Source organism: Colius striatus, chromosome 2 (genome assembly GCF_028858725.1).
Source record: "Colius striatus isolate bColStr4 chromosome 2, bColStr4.1.hap1, whole genome shotgun sequence".
NCBI classification, from domain to species: Eukaryota; Metazoa; Chordata; class Aves; order Coliiformes; family Coliidae; genus Colius; species Colius striatus.
Window position 1 is genome coordinate 43,913,683 of NC_084760.1, and position 27,177 is coordinate 43,940,859.

At 53.0% G+C, this 27,177-nt stretch overlaps 1 protein-coding gene across 2 annotated transcripts; it reads right to left on the bottom strand.

Annotated features, from left to right (window-relative positions):
- Nucleotides 1-2,303: 2,303 nt before the first annotated feature.
- TRAM2 (translocation associated membrane protein 2) lies at nt 2,304-26,532 on the bottom strand. Of its 2 annotated transcripts, none has more exons than XM_061990114.1 (11): nt 26,311-26,532; nt 16,113-16,176; nt 13,599-13,708; nt 13,192-13,308; nt 11,488-11,546; nt 9,950-10,034; nt 9,759-9,829; nt 8,229-8,333; nt 7,949-8,107; nt 6,899-7,068; nt 2,304-6,682 (listed from the first exon to the last, which is right to left on the bottom strand). In XM_061990114.1, the coding sequence occupies exons 1-11, from the start codon at nt 26,428-26,430 to the stop codon at nt 6,609-6,611; spliced, it is 1,134 nt and encodes a 377-aa protein (XP_061846098.1). In that variant the 5' UTR covers nt 26,431-26,532; the 3' UTR covers nt 2,304-6,608. The 2 variants fall into 2 exon arrangements, with proteins under 2 accessions (XP_061846098.1, XP_061846099.1); XM_061990115.1 differs by having other exon boundaries at nt 6,899-7,093.
- Nucleotides 26,533-27,177: the final 645 nt, after the last annotated feature.

The following is a 27,177-nucleotide window of genomic DNA, read 5'->3' on the forward strand; positions in this document are numbered from 1 at the left end:
GTTCTCCTCCTGATCTCTCAAATGTTTCATGTGGTACAGCAAGGTTTGCTAGAGCTAAAGCTCTCTAAAGCCTGCAGTGGTAACCACTCCAGATTCCTTTTACAGTCGAAAGGGGCCTTTCTCCCCAAAGACTACCTTGCGAGAGGATTTGAGAGCCCTGCCAGGGACCAAGGGACTCATGCTTACCACTCTGAAGGTAAGCAAATTCTGCTATAAAAGTATTAATACACCTGCTTGAAATAAAAGTACCTGGTGGCCAGAACAGCTGAGGATTAAAGTGAGGGGAAAACCCCCACGAAACGGTGATCCTGGGTTTACTCGAAATAGGGTGGTGAGTTTAGCTCTCACATAACTATGGAGACAGCAGGGGGTTGTCTGCTGACAGCAGCTTTGCATTTTTTTAACAAACAGTTAGGAGGATGGTTATAGGACTGAGATACCACCTAAACCCAGCTTAGGCAACCCCTTGTCCTACCAAACCGCTCCAATGAAAAGGGAAACCAGCAGCTGGCATAGCAATGGAGTTAATGCACTTGTGCTCCACTGTTGCTCACTTCTCCATGGAGCTAAGGGTGGCAGGAACCCTCTCTCCCCAAATGACAGCTGTTGGGTATTGCCATCAAGCACACAGGAAAGGCAACTATCGCCCACAGGAGAGAACTACGCTCTTGGAACAAAACGCTTACTTAAATCAGCTCTTGTGCTGTGGTTTCTCACTTCCCCTCAGACAGCTGAGAGTCTCCATGCAACAGCTCCCTCCTGTCTCCCATTGTTCAGAAGGGTCAGTGTTCTTCCCCTGCTTGCACTGTTCAAGTCCCGGATCACCTCATGTTTCCAAGCGTGGCTTGATGCTGCACAGTGTGCTTTCCAAGCAGCAGCTGACAAAGGCTGACTTCTAAAGGCCACCTTCATCAGCTTTGCCAGAGACTCAGAACTTACCCATGAAATGACTGGAGCTGGAGGCTGTAGAAAAGAAAGTTAGAAACTGTAACCCAACACTCAGGCAAATGATGGAGCCTGCCTGGGGCCAGCTGCAGAAAGCATACAATCTAGCTCACCATAAAGTATGTACCTAAACCACATCAGATAAATCATGTCTGACAAACACCCTTATCCTCCAATCCCAATGAGGGAGGCAGCCACAGATAACTCAGCAGCAGCTGCCCATGCTGTAGACATGAGAAATGTGAGAAGATGAAGCTCAGCCATGGGGGGGGACAGAGACTGAGATGCCGCACCAAAGGCAACAGACTGGTCTGGGTCAGACTGGGGCCAGTCTTAACATCTTCATCAAGGACCTGGATGAGGGGACAGAGTGACCCTCAGCAGGTTCCCTGATGGCACCAAACTAGGAGGATTGGCTGATTCCCTAGAAGGCTGTGCTGCCACCAGCTTGAGAGTTGGGCAGAGAGGAACCTCATGAGGTTCAGCAAGGACAAGTGCAGAGTCCTGCATCTGAAGAGGGACAACCCCCTGCACCAGGACAGGCTGGGGGTGAGCTGCTGGAGAGCAGCTCTGCAGAGAGGGACCTGGGAGTGCTGGTGGGCAGCAACTAAACATGAGCAGCAATGTGTCCTCGTGGGCAAGAAGGTCAATGGCATCCTGGGGGGCATGAAGAGAGTGTAGACAGCACATACAGGGAGGTTCTGCTCCCCCTCTGCTCTGCCCTAGTGTGGCCTCATCTGGAGTCCTGTGTCCACTTCTGGGCTCCACAACTCCAGAGAGACAGGGAACTGCTGGAGAGAGGCCAGCGCAGGGCCACCAAGGTGCTGAAGGGACTGGAACATCTCCCTTACAAGGAAAGGCTGCGGGACCTGGGGCTGTTCAGCCTGCAGGAGACTGAGGGGGCATCTCATTAACAAAACTATTTAAAAGGTATATTTCAGGAGGATGGGGCCTGTGCTTGTTCTGTGGTAGCCAGTGCCAGGACAAGGGGTAACAAGCACGAGCTGAAACACAGGCAGTGCCACCCCCTGGCACAGGAGGAGAAACTTGTTTGATGTTGAGGTGAGGGAGCCCTGGCCCAGGCTGCCCAGGGAGGGTGTGGAGGCTCCTTCTCGGGAGGTTTCCAAACCTGCCTGGACACGTTCCTGTGCCCCCTGATGGAGGGGAACCTGCTTGAGCAGGGGCTTGGGCTGGATGAGCTCTGCAGGGCCCTGCCAACTCCCGCCATTCTGGGATTCAGTAATTCTGTAGGGCTTGAGAGAGACAAGTACAACCCATTGCATCTCTTTTGGAAACTCGGACAGCTGAGTGGGGTGATAAAGCATCAGCAGACAGCAGCAATGGAAGAATCTAGGCCTTTTATTTCTTTATTTCAGAAAAATACTTTTGTTGAATTTATCACAAAAGTCATTTAACAACAAACGACAACAAACAAAATCCGTACAAAAAACTTCAGTGACAGGAAGAATGCAACAAACAGTATAAAATATCAGAGACTGTGACTTCCCTCTACCCCCTGCAAAATGAGGAAATTTGAACTAAAGCATAAATATATGGAAGAACAAATTTTCATCGAGGTTTGGTTCACAGAGTTCAACAGATTCGAAGAAAAACTACATGCCTGACTTCTACAGCAGCCAGTAAAACTCCCAACACAGCCCCAAGGCCAAGCAACACACTCCACTTTTTGAGTACAAAACCTTCCAAAGCAACCACCTGTTACACACTCATCAAGTTTACTGGGGGGGCTGTAAATCAAACCCCATCATCTCTACGTACTGTTGACACAAGTCAGAGTCCACTAGCCACGATTTCATCTACGGGAAGAGCCCAAGGCTGCTGCAAAGCCCCCTGCAAAGGCTGTACTTGGAGGCAAAGAGGAGGCATCCTGCAGTAGTCATTCTTCCTTCCAACCAGGAAGCGTAACAAAAACACATCTTAAATGCACAGTTAAGGGTAAGGAGACCTACAAGGGAAGTGGAATTTGTCTTCTTTACTACTAACCCAAACATGATGAGTAAGAAGAGAGAAACCTAAACAACAACAACAAAATAACGTGACTGTAATGCCCCAGGAGAGTCACTCAAAAATCACGTGTGAAATGCTACATCTGTTCTTTCTCTGCCCCTTTCTCCTCCCAAGCCCATTTCCCAACTATCTAAGACCAAAAAGAGAACTACTGCTGGTATTTCACAGCTCTTCTAGGCTAGGGCAGGAAAAATCACAGACTACCCAGTCCCTGGCGTCCTTGGGTTGGATGACGGGCACAAGACTACAAAAGGCAGTCTCAAACCCACAGGAAGAGTGTGAGCAAGTGTTGCACTGAAAGTGAAGACCTACAGTTCTGCAGGGTCTCTTAACACTTTCTGCACTGGGGTGGCCAAGAGCTCCTCTTTGGAGTTGGGTCTTTTTCAGAAGACACAGGGCTTGACAAGAGGAGGCAACCGGAGAACATCCACTCAAGGAAAGCGGACTCTTGGCATCTTTGTATGCAGAAGGGTCCAGGGAAGGCTTGACCACTAAGGACCTGCAATCAAAGTCACTTGCTGTTGGGACAAGAAAAAGCTCTCTGGGCTGAAGAGAAGGCTCGGTCTGCTGAGAAATGATGTGGACATAGAAGTAGTTCCTTGTGGGCTTGCAGCTGAAGGCTGGGGCTCGCAAGAGATGACAGAGGCAGCCCCTCCAAAGGAGGGTGGCTTGCAGACCTCTGGGATGACAGCACTGATTGCCTTACCACAAAGGCTCAGCTCAAAAAAAACCCACCCAAAACACCCCAGAGAGTCTGCCACATTCAGGTAGAACAGGAGAAGGATGGGGATTGCTGAGGGCTAAATACAGGGGAGAGCAAAAAAGGCCTCATCAGCTATAGCTTTAGAGGGAAAAAAAAACCCACATGGAAATGCTTCCAAAACAATCTGTCCCTTTTACTGGTAGCTCTACCAAAAAGAAAACCAAAACCCCACATGAATGTATCATCCGTTGTACATAAGGTTGCAAAGAGGGAGGGTGTTCAACTGCTGACACAGCACAGAGACTGAGCCTACGACAGGCTGCGTGGCAACGTAAGGCACTGGGGAGACAGAGCATCGCTGGCTATGGGGTGAAGAGGCAGGATCCTGCAAGTGAAGAAGCTGCCCGAAGCGAAGCAGGCAGGAGAAGGAATCATTCAGCAGATGCCTTTTTGGGGAGAGGGACTCTATGTGTCACCTGTTAACAGAGTCACTACCTCAGCAGCTTTGGAAGGCTCTGGAGAGTAACTCCTGGGGGCCACCTGGGAGTGGATGGGAAGAGGCAGCAGAAAGGAAGAACCTCCCACACTAGACCTTTTCTATGCCCTTCCTAACACAAAGCTCTATTTCTTCCCAATCCAATCGCAGGTACCGTTGCTGCCTCTGAGCCAAAATGTGTATTATCTACCCACCAAGGGCTACAAGGTGCAATCACAACATACCACCAAGGGCTCTGCTCCAAAGTCTCCTTCCTCAGTTTCTCTGAAAAAGGGGGAATCCTTCTGCTGCTGCTATCACTCGTTTGACACTCAAAGGTTGTGGGGACCGGGGAACAAGGGGAATTTGATGAACTGTCCTTGTGTCCCTGAGCATTTTCTCCCTCTGGTGCCTACCTTTAGCTGGGGCTCAACAAGGAGAGAGGGAGGAAGGGACAAAAGACACCTACAGAAGGAGAAAAAACACCCCGACTCAACACAAAAAGAGGCAGAAAAGCAACAGTCACTCATTCCCCAAAACATGAATGATGCAAAGTACTGTGCCAGCCTCAAGCTAAAATTGCACTCGGAGAGAGACAGAGATCAGGCTGAGCAAGGGGGACGCTAAGGACCACACATCTCCCTCATCCTCAAGTTAGCTGGACCTCAGTCCTGGCTTGCATATTGAAGGGCACCCCAACTCCCTGCACCCCATGCCCCCTCTTCTCACCCAGCTGAGGGAATACACTGCTCAACAGCTCCTGCTGTGGTGAAGAACTAAAGCTCCAGCTGGCTTTGCTGCACAAGAGGCACCAACAGCAAAGCCCAGCCACAGAAACTGCCCCACAGAAGAGCTGTGGGGTGAGAGGTGCCCTCCTGCACCACGCCTACCAAACCTAAATGGTGCATGGCACCCTAAAGCTCAGTGAGCTGGCACTGACCCCCAAAACCATGGGCAGGAGGTGCTGCTCCCTAGCAGAGAGGCAGCAGGGGACCTAGCCGGTGGGATCTGGAGTTCCCATGAACCTCCTGCCAGCTCGTACAGGTGGCAGCGGGCAGAAGCAAGAGGGAAAGTGGTCTGCAGCAACAGACGGCCTCTGTTACTACTCAGAGGTAGATTTGAGACAACTCCATCTGCCAACAGCTATGTGTCACAGGTCAGGCTTTTCCTAAGATGCAAGCTGCTCCTTGCAGCTTCCTGGCTTCCTTCCCCTTCCCTGTCATTCACAGCTCAGAAAGGGATGAAGGGGCTAGGTTTTTTTGGAAGAAACCCTGCATTTGATAGCACCTTGGGTGGATACAAGCTCTGTATCCTTTGGAAACAAAAGAGTGAAGCTGGTGGCTGCCGCTGGCACAGCTGGACTGGTAGGGTAGGCATGAGGAAGGCACAAAGTGCACAGTCCCACTGATGCAAAAGCCCTTTGCAGCAGCCAGTTTGTCATCCAGATGTGGTCAGGAGTCATGAGAACACTAGGTCCACGAGGCACACATGGGCTGGCAAAGGGCCTGGGCTGGCAGAAGCCAGGCCAGTGCTTAGAACGAGGCAGGACTCAAGGCTTCACACGGACCTGAGCATGCTGCTGCTCCACCAGGCCCTGCAAGCTGTAGAGCTCCAAGCCCACCTCTTGGAGATGAGGGTCCAGAACAACTATGGAGCAGCTCACCTCCTGCAGCCAAGAGGATAAATGGGACCCAGCTGTACCAGAAGAGCTGGGGCAAGCAAAAGCTGGAAGGTGGCTCCTATAGGAAGAGGGAACTTCTCTCCCTTCTTTACTGCCCAGCTCTCCAGAATTAGCTCAAAACCAGAGGCCAGAGGAACCTCACTTCTCACCAGAAGTCCCCCATGAGACAAGATACGGTTGAGGTTCCTCCCTCAGACCCTGGTGTTTATTTGCAGCACCACCATCCTGTGGCACTTGCCAAGAACTGGCCAGACGTACCCCTGGAGAGGCAACCACCACCTGGGAGCACCCCTGAGCCTCAGGGTCACAGAGCCCCAGCACATTCCCCCAGGAGCCTGTAAGAGACACAGGGTGCCTCCAGGCTGCCATGGCTCTGACCCTGGGGCTCAGGGAAGCAACACACTGTGGAAGAAAGAAGGACTGTTTGGAACCATCTACAATGCATTTGTAACAAGAATCCAAACCAACCAAACACTAAAATAGAGCAGAAAAGACAAAACAAATTGCACAACTGACTTAGGATGAAAGAGAGGAAGGCACAACCAGGAGGGCTGGAAAAGGCTCCTACGAGGGGATGGCAGCAGGGGAAGGGACCTTTTTGGTTTTATTGCAAATGGTTCAAGAGAGCAAGAAAGGAAAGGAGAGCGAGAGACACCTTGGGAAGACGAGAGGTTTCCGAGCCGCTGAAGATGATGCTTGTGAGGAGCGGGAGGAGGGGCTGCTTCTCACTCAGTCCTGGCACTCGCCCTCCTCCCCAGGACTCGGCCCTACGGCTCCTACGGCGCCTTCAGCTTCTTGGTGCGCGGCGAGGTGCCGTTCTCTGCCTTCAGCACTCCGTTTTCATGGTAACCTGGGGGTGGAGGGAGAAAACCTCATCCCATGCAACGGGGCAAAACCTTAACCCCCTTGGGTTAAGACACAGGGAAAGCTGCCACCAGGGCATGATCTGGGCTCAGCGCAGAGCGGGAGGCATCGCTGCAGCGTTACCTGCATGGGCAGCAGTTCACTGAGGGGATGCTGCGCCCAGGCCTGACGCCTCCCGGGCTACAGTAGCCCCAGCACTCACCCGAGTCCCTTTTGAGCAGCCTGGCCTGCTGCTTGGTGCTGGGACCAGCAGCGGGTCGCTTCCGGCTGCTCTGCTCTGTCCAGTACTCCCGCCAGCGCCGCAGCTGGAAGTGGATGAAGCGCCACATCACCGAGGCCTGGAAGAGGCACACCAACAGCAGCACACTCATTCTGGCAGGGGTGGAGAAGAGGCAGGCTGAGAACAGAGCAGTGAGGCCACCACCAGCCCAGCCCTTCCACCCACAGTGGGGCTGGTGGCCAAGGTCCTCCCAGGTGGCTGCAGCAAGGGCCGGGGGCAAACACCATTCCTTCAGCTGCCATCTCTCTGCCTTATGCCATCCCCTGAGCCCAGGGTAGCCCTTTGCCTCCTCACTATGAAGCTCTCGGGTGCTCAGGGCATTGCTGACTCTTAAAGCTGCAAGGTAGGAATCACAGACTCAATCCCTGAATGGTGGGATTGGCAGGGCCCTGCAGAGCTCATCCAGCCCAACCCCTGCTAAAGCACGCTCCACTTGATCAGGGGGCACAGGATTGTGTCCAGGTGGGTTTGAAAACCTCCTGAGAAGGAGAATCCACACCCTCCCTGGGCAGCCTGTGCCAGGGCTACCTTACCTCAACACCAAACACGTTTCTCCTTCCCTGCCAGTGGCACTTTTTTGTGTTCCAGTTTGTGCCTGTTACCCCTTGTCCTGTCGCCGGACACCACAGAAAAAAGTGCCGCCCCATCCTCCTGACAGCCACCCTTTGTAAGTGGTAATGAGATCCTCCTTCAGCCTTCTCCAGGCTGAACAGTCCCAGGTTCGCAGCCTTTCCTCATAAAAAAAGATGTTGCAGTCCCCTGATCATCTTGGTAGCCCTTTGTAGTCTTGATAGGACCTTCCCTAACGGGGCCCTACCTCAGAGTCTCACTGGCATTTCCAAACTCCACAAAACCACCCTGAGATAACACAGCCAAGGAAGATATGGCAGAGGCTTCCACAACTTAGTCTTCACGTGAAAGGAGGCAATAAAACCCCCTAAAAGCAGCAGATCCAGTAGGGAACATTCCTACCTGAAGAGGATGTTGTTGAAGAGGAAGCTGAAGAAGTTCCCTCTGTCGGGATCAAGGGCTTGGTTCTCCACCCGTGGCAGCCCAAAGCCAATGACCAAGATGTACAAGGTGAGAGTGAAGAGCCTGGTGACCACGAACACCACAGCCCAGACGTTAAACCTGTGGGAGGGACAAGCAGAGGTGTTGGCAGGAGCAGAAACCTCCAGAGCTCGGGTGCAGGGTGGAAGCCAACCACCAACTCCCCATTCCAGGATGGCAGCACAGCTTGCTCCCTACTTACAGCTTCTCGTTGTTCTCATCCGTGAAGCACACCAGCCGGGCCATATGGAAGAAGAATTCAGCTAAATACTGCAACAGCAACAGGATCAGCCCCAAGCGGGTTAAGCTGGGAGGAAACAGAAAGAAAACTGCACCACTGGACTGGGAAGCCTTGGGATCCTTCACACCCAGAGACAGCATCTGACTCATGAACCCACAGCAAAGCAGCCCAAAACCAAAGCAGCTGGGGTAGGGCTGCAATAGGGGAAATCCCTGTCCCTAAAAGAGCAAGTCAGCCCAAACCAGCAGCAGAGCTGGGGCAAGTCCAACACTCTACAACTTCCCTCTCTATAACTACCTGAAAGAAGGTTGTAGAGAGGTGGTGGTTGGTCTCTTCTCCCAAGTAACAGGACAAGAGGAAATGGCCTCAAGTTGCCTCAGGGAAGATTTAGATTGGAGATGAAGAAGCCCTTGAGAGGGTTTTTAGACACTGTCCCAGGCTGCCCAGGGAGGTGATGGAGTCCCTATCCCTGGAGCTATTGCAAAGCCGTGTAGCTGAGGTGCCGAGGGACATGGGTTAGTGGTGGGCTTGGCACTGTGAGGGGAGGGGTTGGGCCTTTAAAGGTCTTTTCCAACCAAAGTGACTCTATGATTCTATGACACGAAGCCCTGACCACTGGCCCTGTTGCTCTGTGCACACTCAGAGGAAGGGTAAGAGCTTTAACTGCCTGTGCTGTGCTGAGAGAAGCATCCCAGGCTGCTTCCCACACTCCAGGGAATTGCAGCCATGTCCTGATTTCAGCTGGGATAGAGTTAATTTTCTCCCCAGTAGCTGCCACAGAGCTATATTTTGGGTTCATGCTGAGGAGAATGTAGATAACACAGGGATGTTGTGGTTATTGCTGAGCAATGCTGCACTGCATCAAGCCTGCTTCTGCTTCTGACTCTGTCCTGACAATGAACGGGCTTGAGTGCCCCAAAGGTAGGGAGCATGGCCAGGAGAGCTGACCCGAGCTAGCCAAAGGGCTACTCCGTGCCACAGGATGTCATATCCAGCACAGAAACTGGGGGGGTTGGCAGAGGGGACGGATCACTGCTCAGGCATCTCTTGACTATTTCTTGGGGTTTGTTTCTCTTAATTACTACCGTTATACTTTATTATTCTTACTGTTTTTATATTTTAGTTACTACATTTGTTCTATTCTTAACCCACGAGTTTTGATTTTCTTTTCCGATTCCCCTCCTCATCCCAAGGGAGGGAGTGGCTGTGAGGAGCTTCACTGCCAACTGAGCTGGAACCACCACAACCCATCAGCCCGTGCTTTGGGTCTGTGGTTAACATCTGCCTTGCAACACCCCACGCTCAGAGACCCCTTCTGCTCACCTAACACCCTCAAAAACAGCTCTGAGGATTTGTTCATCCAATGGCCCAGTTGGGAGGTCACCTTCACCACCATTTGGAAATGCCTTTAATTCCATTGACCCCACCCCACCGAGGCTCCCCAGGGGACTCTCAGTGCCCAAGGACCTGCTCAGCCCCACGGATGCTCACTTGAGGAGGTACGCGCCGGCGATGTGCGCCAGGTAGAGCGCGATGCACCGCAGCTGCCGGGGGATCTCCTCCTGGCAGGGGCAGAAAGCCATGTTAGCCACTCGCCCCTCATCACCCACCCTCTCCCAAAGCTCACCTCCCGCCAAGCCAAACCACCTCGAGCATCCCCAGGGTGCCTGTCCGGCTCTCACCTTGCGAACTTTTTGGAAGTAGAGCTCTGGCAGGGCATGCAGCCAGTAGGCCAGCTGGCACAGGTAGAAAAACTTCACCTGGAACCTGAAAGGCAGGGATGAGCCACATCAGTCTGCTTGGGGTATGGTAGGAGCCCAAGGACCAGTTCTGGGCTCCCCAGTTCAAGAGAGACAGGGAACTGCTGGAGAGAGGTCAGCACAGGGCTACCAAGATGCTGAGAGGACTGGAACATCTGTGTGAGGAGGGAAGGCTGTGGGACCTGGGGCTGTTCAGCCTGCAGAAGACTGAAGGGGGATCTCATCAACATAAGTACCTAAAGAGTTAGGTGTCAAGAGGATGTGGCCAATCTTTTTTCTGTGGTGTCCGGCAACAAGACAAGGGCTAATGGACAGACACTGGAACACACAAAGTTCCACTGGAACATGAGGAGAAACTTCTTTGTGGGTGAGAGAGCCCCCCAGCACAGGCTGCCCAGGGAGGGTGTGAAGTCTCCTTCTCTGGAGGTTTCCAAACCCACCTGGACATGTTCCTGTGCCCTTGATCGAGGGGAACTTGCTTTAGTAGGAGCTTGGGCTGAATGAGCTCTGTAGGGCCCTGCCAAACCCTGCCATTCTGGCATTCTGTGATTCTGTGACCTGGGCACTAAGGAAGGTGTCTGGCCACACAGCACCAGGCAATCCCTCCACCACTTTGAAGCCACATGATTTAGGAGGCATAATTTCTGGGCTAGAATTACACATTGAGCCAAGCTGTCCATGCCTGGAGATTTTCTAGATGCTTGAGCCACCATTTCCATGCTCTCAGCAAACTTTAGCCTTTCAAAAAGGGGCTGTTTAGTCTAAAGAAGAGGAGACTGAGGGGGGATCTCATTCATATTTACAAATATCTAAATGGTGGGTGTCAGGACGTTGGGGCATCACTTTTTTGACGGTATCTAGCAACAGGACAAGGGGTAATGGGATGAAGCTGGAACACAAACAGTTCCACTTAAATATAAGAAAAAACTATTTCACTGTTCAGGTGAGTGAGCCCTGGCACAGGCTGCCCAGGGAGGGTGTGGAGTCTCCTTCCTTGGAGGTCTTCAAGACCCACCTGGATGCATTCCTACGCGACCTGATCTAGGTGACCCTGCTTCTGCAGGGGGGTTGGACTAGATGATCTCTAAAGGTCCCTTCCAACCCCTACCATTCTATGATTCTATGAAAAAAAGCCCAAGAAGGGAGGATTATCCACCCCACTTCATTTCTACTGTGAAAACAGCAAAGAGACTTGCCCATGGTGATGCAGGCAGGAAGCAGCCAGGATGAGTAACCAAACCCACAGGACCTTCCCCACAGAGGAAATCCTCTAGCAACACCCCTTCAGGGGCCAAAAATGAGATATCCCTCTCCTCCTGGGATCTCACTGCAGCAACCTTCCAGCAGAGCGCGTGTAAAGGGCACTGTGCTGCCAGCACCCTGTTCCCAAACCACAGGGAAAACCGTACAGAGGAAGGAAGTGGTCAGTCCCAGAACAAAATGCCCCTACGAGTGCTTACGGCAGATAAACATGCGGGTAGTTTTCCCACAAACTCCGGGGGTTTGATATGTATCCTTCCTGAAAAAGAGAAAAGATGCAAGCCTTCAGCAAAAAAGACAGGCAGGGCAAATGCTAAACAGAAAGTGGGAACTAGGGATGACACCCCCGAGTCCTTTCAGTCTGCAGCAAAATCCACGTCCCCTCTCCCAAGCTCAGCCACGTTCACGGGTCATCCTGCCTTAGTTTCACGAGGCCTCTGTGTTTGGGGGTTGAAGGCTGCTTGCTTGGTTGCACAGAGGGTCTTAAGATCAGGGTGGGATGCTTGGAGGTGTGGGTAATGCCAGAGGGATGCCCTGAGGCATAGGGGCGAGATGTTGGCAGCATGGTTGGAAGTAACCATGTCTGTGCCCCGGTGGGGCTTCTTCCCCACTGGCATTTCCAATCCTAGTATGGCTTAAGCTAAAATAAGTACTTCCAAAGAGAAAGGGGAAGAGAAAATGGCTACAGAGACAATTTAATATGTATTGCACAGTTTAATTCTACACCTGCCTGCATTTCCCTACAGCCTTATACTCGCAGGGCAGATTACAGGATGGGGCTCCCTCCTCGCCCCATGCTTGTACAGCTTCTGTCACAGGGATGCTGCAAAGGGCTCTGCAAAGAGGCGTTGGCATGGGAAATGCACCCTGCCCACCACCCACTTGTCGCCATCACCTGTGCCTTGTCAGCCCTAAGCCCTTCTATTTGGTTGGGGGAAGCCAGGGGAGGTACAAGGCCTGCAAAGGGTGACCCATCCTGCAGATGCTGCACATTTTGGGAGCACGTAATGGCACTGTGGCTTTGCTCAGGAGGCGACAGCCCTGCAGCTGGTGGGAGAAGGGTTTGGCACTGGGAAAGAGCAGCCCAAAACCAGCAGCATCGACTGTTTCACCAAAGCTTCCCTCCCCATGGCCTGACAGGGCAGGAGCAGTGCCAGCAGATCCCCAGAAATACTGGCCTGGAAGGGGGTAGCATTTCCCTAAGCGGGGCTGGCAGGACCCCCAAGAACAGAGATGAGGGGACCTGCCCCTGAGCATCCATGCCCAGTGCTGCTGAGGGCCAGAGCTGGACCCCAACAGCCACCAGCAGCGAAGCATTGGCATCACTCCACGCTGCCAGAACAGTCAGATGTCTCCAACGATGCCTGGTCTTTTCTCCCTCTCCCTCCCAAAAACGAAATGTTTTCACTCTGAGTTTTTCTCCCAGCAGCTTTGGGTTGAAACAACCCAAACGCAACCCAAGACATGGTGTGGTTTCCCTGCTCTCAGCAATCCCCTTGCCGCCAGTTTGCCAAGGTGGGGACCACAAACACCTGCCCATTAGGCCCACAACCCTGCAAAAGGCATCCAAAAAAACACCAAGGCACTGAATTCAAACAAGGAGGAAAATAAGAAGCTGGGAAAGACACCAGGTCTTGGAGCAGCAGATGGAGAAGACGAAGCCAGGCAGAATTTCTGGGGTCCAGCTCCAAAAATACCTCACAGTCCATTTGCTCCTGCCTTGCACGAAACAGAAGAGGGATCTCCCAGAAGTGCTCTCACTCAGAGGCTGGAAAGACCCATTGCACTTGAAAACTTGCTGCAACATGACTGTCTTGGCCCAGGGGGACTGGGGATCCTCTGCTGATCCAGAAAGCCCAAATCCCACCCAGGGAAGCAAAAGCCCGACCAGCCTCATGCCTCACCGTCACCACGACGTACGAGCACCAAATCAAGGAGGAGAGGTGGAAGGCAACCAGCTGCCCTGATTCGTTGAACTTGCTGTGTTTGACTTTGGAGAGATGGAGTCGCCTGTTGATTTTCTGGGAAGGAGCAGAGGGAGAGCAAAAGAAACAAGAAAACATGAGCCACCGGGTCAACAACCTCCCCACCTCCTCCCTCCATCCCAAGCAGCCCCCTAGAGATGAAGGCTCACTCATCACCACCTCAAACCCCCAGACCATGCCAGCTGCCTAAATGCAGATGCCTTGTGCTATTAAGAGATCCAAGACAGCAACATCGGGCTGATGGATGAGGAATAGGATCCGTGGGAGCATTTAACTGCAGCGGGACCATGTTTTCCCCATGGTACTTGAGAAGTTCCGGCACTCACGTCCAGGGCGTACTCCTGCACCACCGCATGCAGAATGATGGCAATGAAGATGTAGAAGAGGATAGTGACCAGATCCTTCAGCCCATAGTGATACTGGACCAGCTCCCCATCTGCAAAAAGATCAAATGGTGGGTCAAATCCGCATGACCCAAATGATTTCCAGGTAAGGGCTGAAGGGTTGAGCTTGGATGGAGCCACCAGAGAGATGTCATGACTGTGCCAGTAACTGCAGGGATGGAAAAAATGGCTCTAGTCGGGAACAGTGCATCAGCAAAAGGTGGACAGTTTCCCCTTCAGCAGTTACACACCTCAAGGGTGGAGACACTTGAGACATTTTAAGCCAGAGGTGAGTGCCTGGGGACAGCTTCCCTAAGGAGATAGGAATTTATCAGCCGGAGACAGCATTGAAACAGGTGATGGGATCAGAGACATCCCACTAGGAGCGTTACAATCATAGAATCGTTTTGGTTGGAAAAAACCTTTAAGCTCACTGAGTCCAATCCCTTCTCTCACAGTACAATCCCTGTTCCTCAGCACCTCAGCTACACGGCTTTGCAATGGCCCCAGGGATGGGGACTCCACCACCTGCCTGGGCAGCCTGGGGCAGGGGCTGACAACCCTCTCAGGGAAAAAGTTCTTCCCAGCTCCAATATAAACTTCCTCTGGGGCAATTTGAGGCCATTTTCTCTTGTCTTACTACTTGTTACTTGGGAGAACAGACTGATCCCCACCCCACTACAACCTCCTGTCAGGCAGTTGCAGAGAGTGATGATGTCTCCCCTCAGGCTCCTGTTGTCCAGGCTGAACACCCCCAGGGCCCTCAGCCCCTCCCCAGCACACCTGTGCTCCAGCCCCTTCCCCAGCTCCGCTGCCCGGCTCTGGACACGCTGCGGCCCCTCAGTGTCCCTCTGGCAGTGAGGGGCCCAACACTGAACACAGCACTCGAGCTGCGGCCTCACCAGGGCCCGGCACAGGGCGAGGGATGGGATTTCCACCCTCTCAGTTACCATCCAATACCCAATCACTCCCACTCGCCCCTGAAAGCTGCTGAAGAAGAATTCAGCCGCCTGAATGCAGATGCCTTGTGTTATTAAGAGGTCTGAGACAGCAGCATGGGGCTGGTGGATGAGAAATAGGATCCATGGGAGGCCTGGAGTAACAGAAGACCCAAAATACCCTAGATGACTGCATTTAGGCAACGATTTGCAGCCCTGCAGCTTACAGGGAAGAAGCAGAGCTGGGAAAGCTGCTGTCCTTGTGGCATACTACAGAAAACATCATGGTGAGAAGCTCAGCCCCCTGCCACTGCTGCTCTCCCTCACCCTCATCCTGTCCATCTTCTCCTAATGTCAATACCAGGAAGTAACTTGTCCATCATCAGCCCTGTTCACCCTCACATAAGGCTTCAGTCTAGTTTTCTAAGATTTGAGTTGCATGAATAAGATTTGAATAGGATTTATGGAAGTACACCTGTCCTTAGGAGCCCACGGGTGGGTGCTGTGCAAAACCAGAGGTAAAAATGTATGAAACAGCTCATAATCCCAGCATAAGATACAAGACAGAACTTCAAGTCCAAAGAAAATAATATTAAGCACATGTGCAACTGCTCTGCCTCCTCTCTCCAGGGCACGTCAGAAGCTGCTCTAGCAGGAGCTGTGCATGTGCTGACTACGGGAGACAAAAGCAAGATCTGTTGTCTGTCAGACACCAGCATCCTTGTGAGGGATGTGAAACAGCCTTGGAAAAACCCAGGTGAGCAATAACCTTTCCTCAGCAAGCTTGCTGCACCAAGGCCTCTCTCCCCACAGCCTCAGCTAGCTCCTATTGATACACCAATACCTGCCCCAGTGAGGTAGTTTTGTGACATCCCCTCACCCCCTGAGATTTCTGGTATTGGGAAAGAATAGATCACTTGACACAACAGCAGTGGAAGTCATCTGGACTGTGCCACAGGGGAGTACGATTTAATCTGGAAGCTGAGTTCTTTAACCGTAACCTTCAAAGATTTTAAGGGCAGGCCCTTCACCTTTCGTGTGTCTGCCTCACTGTAGGTTCATCTCCACACCCTCACCTTGTGCCATCCTCGATAAATAAAGCCAGATGGGAATTATCTTTGCAGTCCCTGCTGCTGAGCAGAGAGGTAAATCCCTCCTGCTCCTCATCAGGGCACAGAGCTGCTCTGAGCACTCAGGCAGGCAGCCGGACCTTGCCTGACCAGGCTTGGAGGAGGATTCTTACCCTGCAGAGTGCAGAGAGCAGCCTGACCATGGCAGAAACGGGCTAGAGAAGAAGCATTTGTTCCCATCCCCAGCAGCACAATGGCTGCTGGCAGACACAATCAGCATGCTCTGAGCCTCTCAAACTTTTCTTTTCTCCCGCATATTTTTAAGACCTCCTTTTCTGCCAGACAGGGGCCCAAGCAGTGTGCATAGGCAGTGGTGAGCTCAGGCCAGCTGGCACCCAGGGTTTGGGGCTGACCACGACTGGTGTATCCGCAGCAGAAGCATTTCTTACCTGCTGTAGGCACACTAACGTTGTACTGAGGTAAGATAAACAGGAAGGCAGTCTTGGCTGTAACCTGTCAGACACAGAGAAAAAAAACCGTGAAAATCAGTTGTGGAATTCAATCCTCTGCCACCATTTACTCTCCTTCCCTACCACACTGGGAATGACAAATTGTCCAGGGAGATGTGCAGGCACCGGCTCCACTTGCAGAAGTGCCTTTCAGCAAGGAGATTGCTAGGGGAGAGGTTTGTTAACAGGGACTTGAGAAGGAGAAAATTATGTACAAAAGTGGGAGAAACCTGGAAAAGCCACCAGCCAGTATGATGCGGAAAGCTCTCTGCTTCCCCTCGAGGACAGGCACCCTTCCAGCAGCATGGCCCATGGCCACATGTGACCTGCTGCTCAGGGACACCAGAAGCCTGACTCAGTGGGCCATTTGTGTTCATCAGAGCCATCCCTCATTCCCATCCATGCCATGAGCCCAGCCTGAGGAGAGATGGCATCCAGCACCAATCTCATGGGCCAGACACAGATTTAGCTTCCCCATCTCTGTGGAGAACCCTACAGTAACAGCAGCCACAGAACTGATGAAGCCAGACCCCTTGAGAGACTATGCAGGCACTCAGAAGTGTCCCATGGCGGGGGTTCAGCCTGGAGGAGGCTGAGGACAGACATGATCACTCTACAACTCCCTGACAGGAGGCTGTAGCAAGGTGGGGGTTGGTCTCTTCTGCCAAGTAACAAGTGACAGGACAAGAAAAAAAAGCCTCAGGTTTTCCCAGGGGAGGTTTAGATTGGAGCTGAGGAAGAACTTTTCCCTGAGAATGTTGTTAGACACTGGTCCAGGCTGCTCAGGGAAGTGGTGTAATCCCCATCCCTTGAGATACTGAAAACACACATAGATCAGTTGTCGAGGGACATGGGTTAGTGAGGGGCTTGGCAGTGTGAGGGGAGGGGTTGGACTCGATGAGCTGAAAGGTTTTTTCCAACTAAAATGATTCTATGAGGGACAAGTACCTTTGGCAAGAGTTGTACCTTGCACTCACTGTCCACTCACAGGATGGAAGGGGCATGGCCAGCATCACAGACTGGCCCAAAAAGGGGGAAAAAAACCCCTTGGGATGAGACATCAGGCCCCCTGTAAACCATGGCTGTGCTCCTCACTCTTCATTTATTGCTTTTAATTTAAGTGAATGATCCTCCCCACCAGGGAAGGAGGAAGCTTTGTGGGGATGGGGCAGAGAATCCCTCCCATCCCAGTACATCTGCAGGATGAACCTAAAGCAGCCTCTCTGAGATGAAAGCAGCCTCAAGCTGAAGCAAAATCTGGTGTGCAAACATCCAGCCCCAAAGATCCATCATAGAATCACAGAATTGTGTGGTTGGAAAAGACCTTTAAGCATATCGAGTCCAACCCTTCCCTTCACAGTGCCAAGGCCACCACTAACCCATGTGCCTCAGCCCCTCAGCTACACGGCTTTGCAATAGCTCCAGGGATGGGGACTCCACCACCTCCCTGGGCAGCCTGGGACAGTGCTTAACCCCACACCAACAGTAGGTCACCAGAGGTTTTTACCTTTCTGATGGCCCCTCAGCCACCTTGCCAACTCTTCACAAGCACTCAGCTTCACATACAACCAGTGGCCACGCCCTCCCCCTAAAAGCCCCTGTGCCCACAGCATGCTGATGGAGATGAGCTGCATTTCCCACAGCCATAGCTCCAATGATTTCAGAGCCACAGGCTATTAAAACCACAGCTGGAAATATTGCTTCACGTCTTGTAGGACATAGCTGGGGGCAGGGAAGGAGGGGAACATGGGGGCTCTGCCAAGCGTTCCCATCCTGCCCCCATAAGCGTTGAGCAACCAGCCGGCAGCTCTGCTCTTTCCCATCCATCCTCCTGCAGCCCTGGCTTGGGGACAATAAACTCTACAACATGTTTTCATGATGTTTAGGGATTATTTTACTTTGTTTTCCACTTAAAAAAAAACCCCAAAGAAATCCCACGTGTTGTGCCCCATTTGTGGAGGAGTAGATGTGAGAAATGCTGTGTGGAGGCAGATGGAGACCATGGGCAGAGTTTGAGGTGGTAATGGAAAAAGTGCATAGCTTGGCCTCAAGCTGGCTGAAGGAGACACTTCTGGCTCTTGCAAACCTCGATTGGCTAGGAAAGAAAAGTTGCTTCATTCTGGAGTGGTACAGCACAAGCAGGACTTGGACTTTACATCCAAGTCTCACCATAGGCTAGTGCAGGGCACAAAATCGACAGGGTAGCAGCTGTGGGATGGGTGGCCATGGCATGGATGTGCAGATGGCAGCAGGAACTGAAGGTTTTACATCTATCCAAGAACCTGGATGACATTTGGAGGTGTAAACAGCTGGAAACAAGGCATCATTTCCAGATGAGGCCTCCGAACCTGACGGAGAGGCCGTAAGTCAGACTTACAGGTCCAAGAAAACAATCTCAGAGCAACTCCGGGGTGTGAAGCAATGCCTGCACGGTGATCAGCCCCAACATAGTTTGCAAGGACTCTCCTAACCTTCCTTTCTAGAGGGTCTAGTAGGAAGGTTTCCCCCATCCATGCCAGAAGTTGGCAATGCTTTGTCCCATCTCCTAACCTCCCTTTGCTTCCTGCGGGCCAGAAGAGCACCAGCAGCTTCAGCGGCCACTTCTGCACCCCTTCATCCCCTCCACCTTCCATTACAGAGAGGTGGCGGGTTGTTTTCTAAACCCTGCGTAAATTGTCACGTCCTGGATGTAGGCAGGCTCCTGTCAGACCAACTTTCAAGAAGAAACTGCCCCTCTTCTCCCTTTGATAGATGGGGAAGCCTAAGCACACACCTGCAGCCACTCATTAAGGGCCACAGCGGCCACCTCGGGAGCCAGATTTGAACATCCAGGCATCCAATCTCCCCATGCATCTCTGGATATCTCACAGACCTCAGGTGGAGGGAAGGTCTCCTCTCAGGTTACAAAGATGTTCCTTTCTCCCACAACCAACTGGGAAGTGCTCACAGTGAGCATGGAAACACGTGTAGGATTTCGTCCTCTGTCCTGGCACATGACCTTCTGTGGGCGCTGGCAGGACTTCAACAGCCCGGGCAGCATTTTTGGAGGTGGGTCTCTGGGATTTCCGAGGGCCCAAGAGCCTGGTGGCATCTTGTCACGTGAGCATTTGCACCTCTATCTTTTTCCTCGCTGCAACTTCTGGTCCAGCTAAGCTCTGTCCTCTGAGGCTCACCCCTGGCATCCTGACTGTGCCACACACCTTAGCAGGGCACCTCCACCCCCACAGCTCAGTTCAGATAGGTAAAGGGTCACCATACCCAGCAGCTGAGGCAGATGGAGCACAAAACACACAGGACATACCACCCTGAGCAGGATACTGGGGACATCCATCCCTTCTTTCTTGAAGGTGAAGGACACCCTGCACATCCACAGAATCACTCCATTGTTTTGGTTAGAAAAAACCTTTCAAGATCCTGGAGTCCAACCCCTCACCCTGCCAAGCCCACCCATGTTCCTCAGCACCTCAGCTACACGGCTTTGCAATAGCTCCAGGGACTCCACCAGCCCCCTGGGCAGTCTGGGAGGGGCTGACAACCCTCTCAGGAAATAAAGTTCTTTCTCATCTCCAATCTAGACCTTCCTGGTGCAACTTGGGGCCATTTCTCCTTAAAAGGGGATCCACAGAGGGAACCACGTCTTTTTGCCATTGCCTCCCTTACCACCAGTCATGGAGGGATAGGTGACTTGACTGAGGTCATAGCTGAGCTCCACCAAGGGAACCCCCACGCTGTAGCTGTAACCCCACAGCATCCTCTCTGCCACATCACCTGGGAGCAGCCATGGCGCACCCATTGCTGCACAGCCCTAAACAGCATATAGAGATAGAAACATCACTGAGCTGCTTAAACTTCCTGGAAAACACGGAGCACTTCAGCCATGACCTCCAGCAATGCCACCTCCAGCTCCTCTGCAAGGCAGAATCCAATTTCCTTGGCTCAGGACGGAGCAGAGAGGACTGGGGACAGCAAAGCTTCAGAACTCACATGGAGCATTTGCAAGCGGAGAGAGAAAGGAGAAGTTTATAACGGGAAGAGCAACGTGAGGATTATTCAGAGGCACAAGGCCATTGCTGTCTGCTCTGAAACACGGTGCTGGTATGGGAAAGGAAATGCTAGGCAGGCTCCTGCCTCACAGGGCAACGAGCTGAGCCAGGGCTGAGGTAGAATTGCACCAGGCAGGGGCAGAACGGGGTCTCTCCAGGTACTATTTTATTTCTTTGGTTATGCTGTGATGCCAATACCTCAACCTGCTTCTTTAGCTTTCTCTTCTTATCTCCATCCTTTTCTCAAGGCAGGCAGAAGTCCCAATCCTACAGAGCATCACCATGGCTGGGGTAGGGGTTGTTATAGGGTGGGAGAGATTTGTCTGCATGGGACAAGGTGGGCAGGGATCATATAGGAAAAGTTGTATGTTCCTTATTCATTCCCTGCCCTGCATTAGAGGCACCTCCATGCAACATACCACTTGCATGAGGGATGTGCCTGAACCAGCTAAACTTGGGAAGCAGTTGTCCTGGGGACTCTCTACAGCCACGCAGAGGGAACAGCACCTCCAGCAGTGAGCGGCTTTCTGGTGGTTCATGACACTAACCCAAGGACCAAAGGGCAGCCAGATGGTGAAGAGGCAGAACTCAAAGCGTCTCCATGAAGATCACAGTTCCCTAAGATGCTCAGAGCAGCCAGGACAGTGCTCAGTCTGTTTCTCACAGAGTGACACAGCTCAAAATCGAACCAGGGTATCCACCTCACAGCCCTCAATGGCAGGGCGATGGAGAAAGACAAACACTCCCAACTCTACTGTGCATTTACTAGGCATCTGCAGTCCACCACTACACATTTACTCCCTGATAATGTGGTGACCAGAAAAAAACCTCACATCCCTGCTAGCCTGGAGTTTGCAGCCTAATATAAAGCAGCAAAGCTCCCCTTGCCCTTTTGAGAAGATGCTGTTTTTTTCTCCCTGCCACAAAACACTCTGAGAGTCCAATCCTAAATCCCAGCTCCACTTTTGCAGGTGCACAAGCAGCTTCTGATGAAGGCATCCAAGCACAGGTATCCTGGCAGCTCAGCACCTCTTTCCAAACCCACACACTGCTGCTCTCAAACCCCAACATTTGCAGGAGAGCGGGATTATTTTCTGAGCATCCTTCACAGAGAGGCACCAGGTCACCCTATGAAAAGCCAGTCCCCTTCTCAAAGCCTCAACCCGGTGGGATCTGCAGAGTCTGTGCTGTTTCCAGCCCGGCTGGGAGCCCCCAGGCACGCAGCCATCCCCACGGTCCTGCCCGGCTTCAAGCGGCGTCGGAGGAAGGAAGAGGCTCCAAACTCTGCTGGGGGAGTTTCTGCAGTCTGAGCTGGGAAAATATTTCCAGGGCTTGAAAAACAACTCAAACTAATTAAAGATAAAATGCTGTCTGAAGGCTTTTCTCACAATTTAGGGTTGATTTCCTTCCTCCTCCCCCCCACCACTCCTCCAACCAGACAGTGTTTATTGAAACAAAAACTTGCTGATCCACAGTATGGATTGACACAGGCCCTATATGTAAACTAAAGACCAAACTTTGGACCAAAGCCTTTAAAAGTAAACAGCTGCCTTTGAAAAGAAACCCTCCCCGAGGGCGGTGCAGCCCCCTGCTCCCACTGACACGCTCATCCCCCAGCATGACCACCGCTGCCATTGCTTCACGCTCTCTCCTGTTTATTTCCTTCTTAAAAACAGACTAAATTCTGCTTTCCCCTCTGCCAGTTTTTCCCCCTCCCACCCTCCCCCAACTATTCAGCCCTTAAGCCGCCCGCATGCCTCAGTTCCCACATCTGGAAAAGACCCGGAGAGGCAGAAACACAATTTGTTTTCCCTCATTAACAACGGGAAGGCCTTAATTTTTTTGCAGAGTAGTAAGGAGGGGACCAGGGAGGGGAAAGTATATTTAGCAGGAAGCCTGGAAATAGCAGCTCATTCGTCAGCCGCCTTCGTTTGACAGTGTCACAACCCAGTGCTTGGGAGACCGTGACTCACTGCCACAGATCCATGCAGGGGAAAGCCCAGCCAGGGCACTACATCTCTTATATGGGATGTTTTATAGCTCTCTTACTATCACCCCATGCAGAAGCATTTGGAGTTGCTTTGCTCCTGAGCTTGTGGCAACCAGTTTGGGGCATAAGAGAAACAAGGCTGAGCCTTGGCTTCCCCATCTTATAGAGATCACGAGAGAAGTCAGTGTCTAACGTAGAGCCTGCCAAAACCAGCAAGGTCTCCCCTAGATTCAATTCTCACAGAGGCTGATTGATCTGACTCTCTGCACAGCAACTGTCTGTCCCAGAGGGGATGCGCTCACCGGGCAGCTGCAGGTGAAACCCAGCCTGGCCTTGGTTTCATTCTTCTGGAAAGCAGAGTGAAAAAGGATATTCAAAGCAATTTTTGCATGAGGATGGAGAGCACCTGTTTCGTGTTTCTATACAAAGCCACTTAAAATAGTTTTTGATAAACATGAAGAAAAAGGAGATATTTCTTTCCAGGCTCCAGCTCACCCGTGGATGGAGTAGCCACAGACAGAATCAGAACACCAGAATGGTGGGGGTTGGCAGGGCCCTGCAGAGCTCATCCAGCTCAAGCCCCCGCTAAAGCAGGTTCCCCTCGATTGAGGGCACAGGAACATGTCCAGGTGGGTTTGGAAACCTCCCGAGAAGAAGATTCCACACCCTCCCTGGGCAGCCTGTGCTGGGGGGCTCTCTCACCCACAAAGAAGTTTTTCCTCATGTTCCAGTGGAACTTTGTGTGTTCCAGTTTCTGTCCATTAGCCCTTGTCTTGTTGCCAGACACCACAGAAAAAAGACTGGCTCCATCCCCTTGACACCTAACTCTTTAGGTACTTATGTTGATGAGATCCCCCTTCAGTCTTCTGCAGGCTGAACAGCCCCAGGTTCCACAGCCTTCCCTCCTCACACAGATGTTCCAGTCCTCTCAGCTTCTTCATAGCCCTGCACTGGCCTGTCTACAGAAGTTCCCTGTCTCTCTTGAGCTGGGAAGCCTAGAACTGGACACAAGACTCCAGATGAGGCCTCACCAAGGCAGAGGTGACAGGAAGGAGAACCTCCCTCCACCTGCTGTCTACACTCTCTTCACGCCCCCCAGGACGCCACTGGCCTTCCTGCCCACGAGGGCATATTGCTGCTCATGTTTATTTGCTGCCCACCAGCACTCCAAGGTCCCTCTCTGCAGAGCTGCTCTCCAGCAGGTCACCCCCAGCCTGTCCTGGTGCAGGGGGTTGTCCCTCCCCAGGTGCAGGACTCTGCACTTGCCCCTAGTGCATCTCATGAGGTTCCTCTTTGCCCAACTCTCCAGTCTGTTCAGATCTCATTGAATGACACACGTGCAGCAAAATCCCTCCCTGTCACCATGCAGACATGCCCCAGGCAGCTTTTAGCCTGAAGGCTTGGGGCTGGGAAGGCAGAAAACTGCAGAAAGCCCAGCTCAGGACAGCTCTTTTGGGGGGAACCTCTCCAAGCCCTGACCTTCCCTCCTGAGTAATGCTATGATCACCTAAAACGCAGACAATACTCGAATAATCAAGTCCAACACTCACGGAAATGTGGTGATTAGCCTTGTGCATGTTTTGTGCCCCCAAATTCCCTCCCTGGTATCAGCCAGTGGTACCTCCATCACCACTGATACTCACTCCCAGCTGAGGAGAAACAATCGGGCTGCTGGAGCCATAGATCCATTGGACGGATGGGAAAGAGCCTGCATGCCCAAATGGATCCTCAAAGCATGTACCTTGAGCGTCTGTTGGGGAAGCAGAGACTCACAGTAGTCCTCAAGTATCACTGCCAGCACGGTGCTGGAGCAAGCAAGACCTCAGCTCCTGGGAAAAGGTTAAAAATCCCCTTTGTGGCTCCCCAAAGAAATCTCCTCTGCAGGAAACAGCCTATTGTGAGCAGGATTCGACCATTTCCGCTGAGCCCGAGCTTGGCGTGGCCACCAGCAGCAGGGAAGGTAGTAGCCCAGCAGTGGGGTGGGAAGCGGGGCACGAGGAGGAGTAGGAGAGATGGCAACATGTCCTCCTCATCGTCATAGAGTAGGTGTTGAAAAGGCACTGAAAGGCAGAAATACCTGAGCTGCCACCAAAAGTCAATGCATAGAGGTGGTACAAATGGGCATGGACAGTTTGGCGGGTTGGGGAAGAGTAGAGCCTGATTTTTCCTCCAAGAGAAAAGAAAGCAGTGAGGAAAAAAAAAAAGCAAACAACTAAACAAAACCAGCCACAGGGACCAAAAGAGTTGTCCCAAATCTCATGCTGAGAGGGAGATGAGGGCAGATGCTAATAAGCAGAGACATGGAGGAGGGAGTGCTAAAAGCTGCCCCGGCATGGTGAGCGCCATCTCCCTGAGATCTGGGGAAACTGCTGCTTCTCAGCAACCAGGGGAGAGTTAATTAAAAGACATTAAAATAATAGAATGAAAACAATCAGAAATGCCCCAAACCCCTCCCTGCCACCACCTCCACGGGGGGGTTGCCACAAAGCCCTTCAAAACCACCCTCAGAGCACCATGTCAACCAACAAGCCCTCACTTCAGTGAGCTCAGGCACCACCAATCTGGTATGGGGTTCCCTGCACCCCGAAAAAAACAGCTGTGGGGAGAGGCTATTTTGGTTTCAAAAGTACAGCTATGAAACTCACAGCCCAACTTTGCAGTGTTTACATGTGGTCCTGGAACACAGCTGGACCTCTCTGGTTAGTTTTGAAACCCCCTCCTGACCCTTAAAAAAACGTGTATCTATGCACAAACACATCGAAATGGGTCTGTGCGCTGGAAGCCACTCACTTATTCAATGCATTTCACAGAATCACGGAGAGAAAAAACAAAAGGGGAGGCGGGGGGGGAAATGGGGTGGGAAGAAAAAGAAAGGGGCTGCCACCAGGACGGTATTAAGGAAATGGATTTCCTCCTCCTGTGATTTGCTACAGAAGGAGTCTTTCCTCCTCCGCCAGGCCCCCCGGCCACCCCTTTCCCGTCTGGATTTGCTTTGAAACGTGGCACTGCGCTGAAGGGGAGGGTTTGAGCGGGGAGGGGGGGGGGTCTAATCCGGCCGAGCTGCTGACCATGGCTCACAGCTGCCCTAAATGCCTCCGCAGAGGGTGCCTGAAGCTGAGCAGAGCTACACAGTTGTGGCCTCCAGCCCTTTCCCCGTCTCCTCCCCAAAAAGAGGAGAGGAAAAAGCAAGCTGAGAGGGAAGGAGAGGGAACAGGGGGAGAGCAGCATTCCCAGCATGGCACAGTGCTGGGGCAGCAGCCTTCCCAGGGTGGGGCTCCGGCCACCCCGGCTGGGCCATGGTTGCCCACAGAGGAGCTGGGGACGCCTTCTCGGGGCGGGATGGCAGGGACAGGGAAAAGCCCCTGGGGAGCCGCTGGCATCTGCAGGAGGCCCAGGAGCCCCCAGAGCTCATCCCACGGCACAGGGTCAGGGGGCTGTGGAGAGAAAACACCTGGAAAAGGGCTAATATTAACAAATAAAGACACACGCACAAGAAGTACTCCTCTCATTTCTAATAGCTGGAAATAGCAGTGAGGGCTTGACTTGTCCCTGGACGTGACCAGGCGGCACAGGGACCCCTCAGTGCCGGGGAGGGACTGTTCCCTGCAGAGGTTGGGGGTTTCCTGCATCCCCCTGTGCTCCCCATTGACTCCTGGCAGGGCTGGGGGTGCCAGAATGATGCAACATCCCAAAAGCCATTGTCAAGTTGGGTCTCCATGGGGTGGGGGTGGAGGGACATCTCTTTTATGGTGGGAATGAATGGGGTGGCACTCTGCACTCCCCGATGGAGGGGTCCTGCACCCCAGAGGCCCCTCTCCAAATGGGACGGGGTCATTTTGACGGGTGCGGGACCCTGGACATCCCCCAAACCGAGAGGAGAGGGCACCCCGTGCCACGCAAAGTGGGGGCACCCTGGATCCCCCCATCCACGGCGGGGGTGTACACGGGTTGTAGGACACGGACACACACGCAGCCGGTCCCGAGTGGGGCTGACTCCGGTGATAAAAGGAGGGTTTCTCCGCGGGATCGTATCCGTCCCTCCACCCCCCCCCACCCCGCTCCACGGCAGGAAGGCGCAAGGGGGTGCGGGGGGGGAGCGTCTCACCTCGAACATGAGGGCGATGAGGACGCTGAGCACCAGGCAGAAGCCGATGTCGGCGTGGTTGTGGATGAGGAACTCCTGGCTGAAGAGCGGGTGGCTCTTGGCCCGCCGGCGGAAGGCCATGGCCGCGCCGGGAGCGCCGCGGCGCCCGGGGACGGGAGCGGGAGGAGCCGCAACCGCCGCCGCTCGGGGCCCAAAACTTCCCCGGGCCCCGCGCAACTTCGCGGAGCCCCGGCCCGGCCCCGCGCAGGCGCCGACAGACCCCTCCCGCCGCCCGCCCCGGCCCGGCCCCACGCACGGCCCTGCGCGGCGGGGGGGGCACCGAACGGGCCCGGCACCGCCTCCCGGCCGCGGCTGCGTGCACCTGGGCGCGTGCCCGAGTGCCCACTCGCGTCGGCACCCACCCGCCGCGCGTGTCTGGGTGCCCACTCAGCCCTGCACGCACCCATCCCGCGTATCCGGATGCCCAATCGCATCTGCACCCACTTACTGTGCATGTCCCGACGCCCACTCGCATCTTCACCCCCTTTCTGTTCACGTCTGGATGCCCACCCACACCTGCACTCACCTGCTGACTCGCATCTTCACCCACTTACTGTGCGTGTCTGGATGCCTACCTATACCTGCACCCACCTATTATGTGTGTCTTGACAGCCACTTGCAGCTGCACCCACTTAACTCTGCATGTCCTGACTCCCACCTACACTTGCACCCACCTATTGTGTGTGTCTAGGCACCCATTCACATCTGTACCCACTCACTGTGCACATTTGGATGCCCACACACACCTGCATCCACCTACTGTGCATCTCGGGTGCCTACTCATATATGCACCCACTTACTGTGCATGTCCTGACTCCCACCCTCATC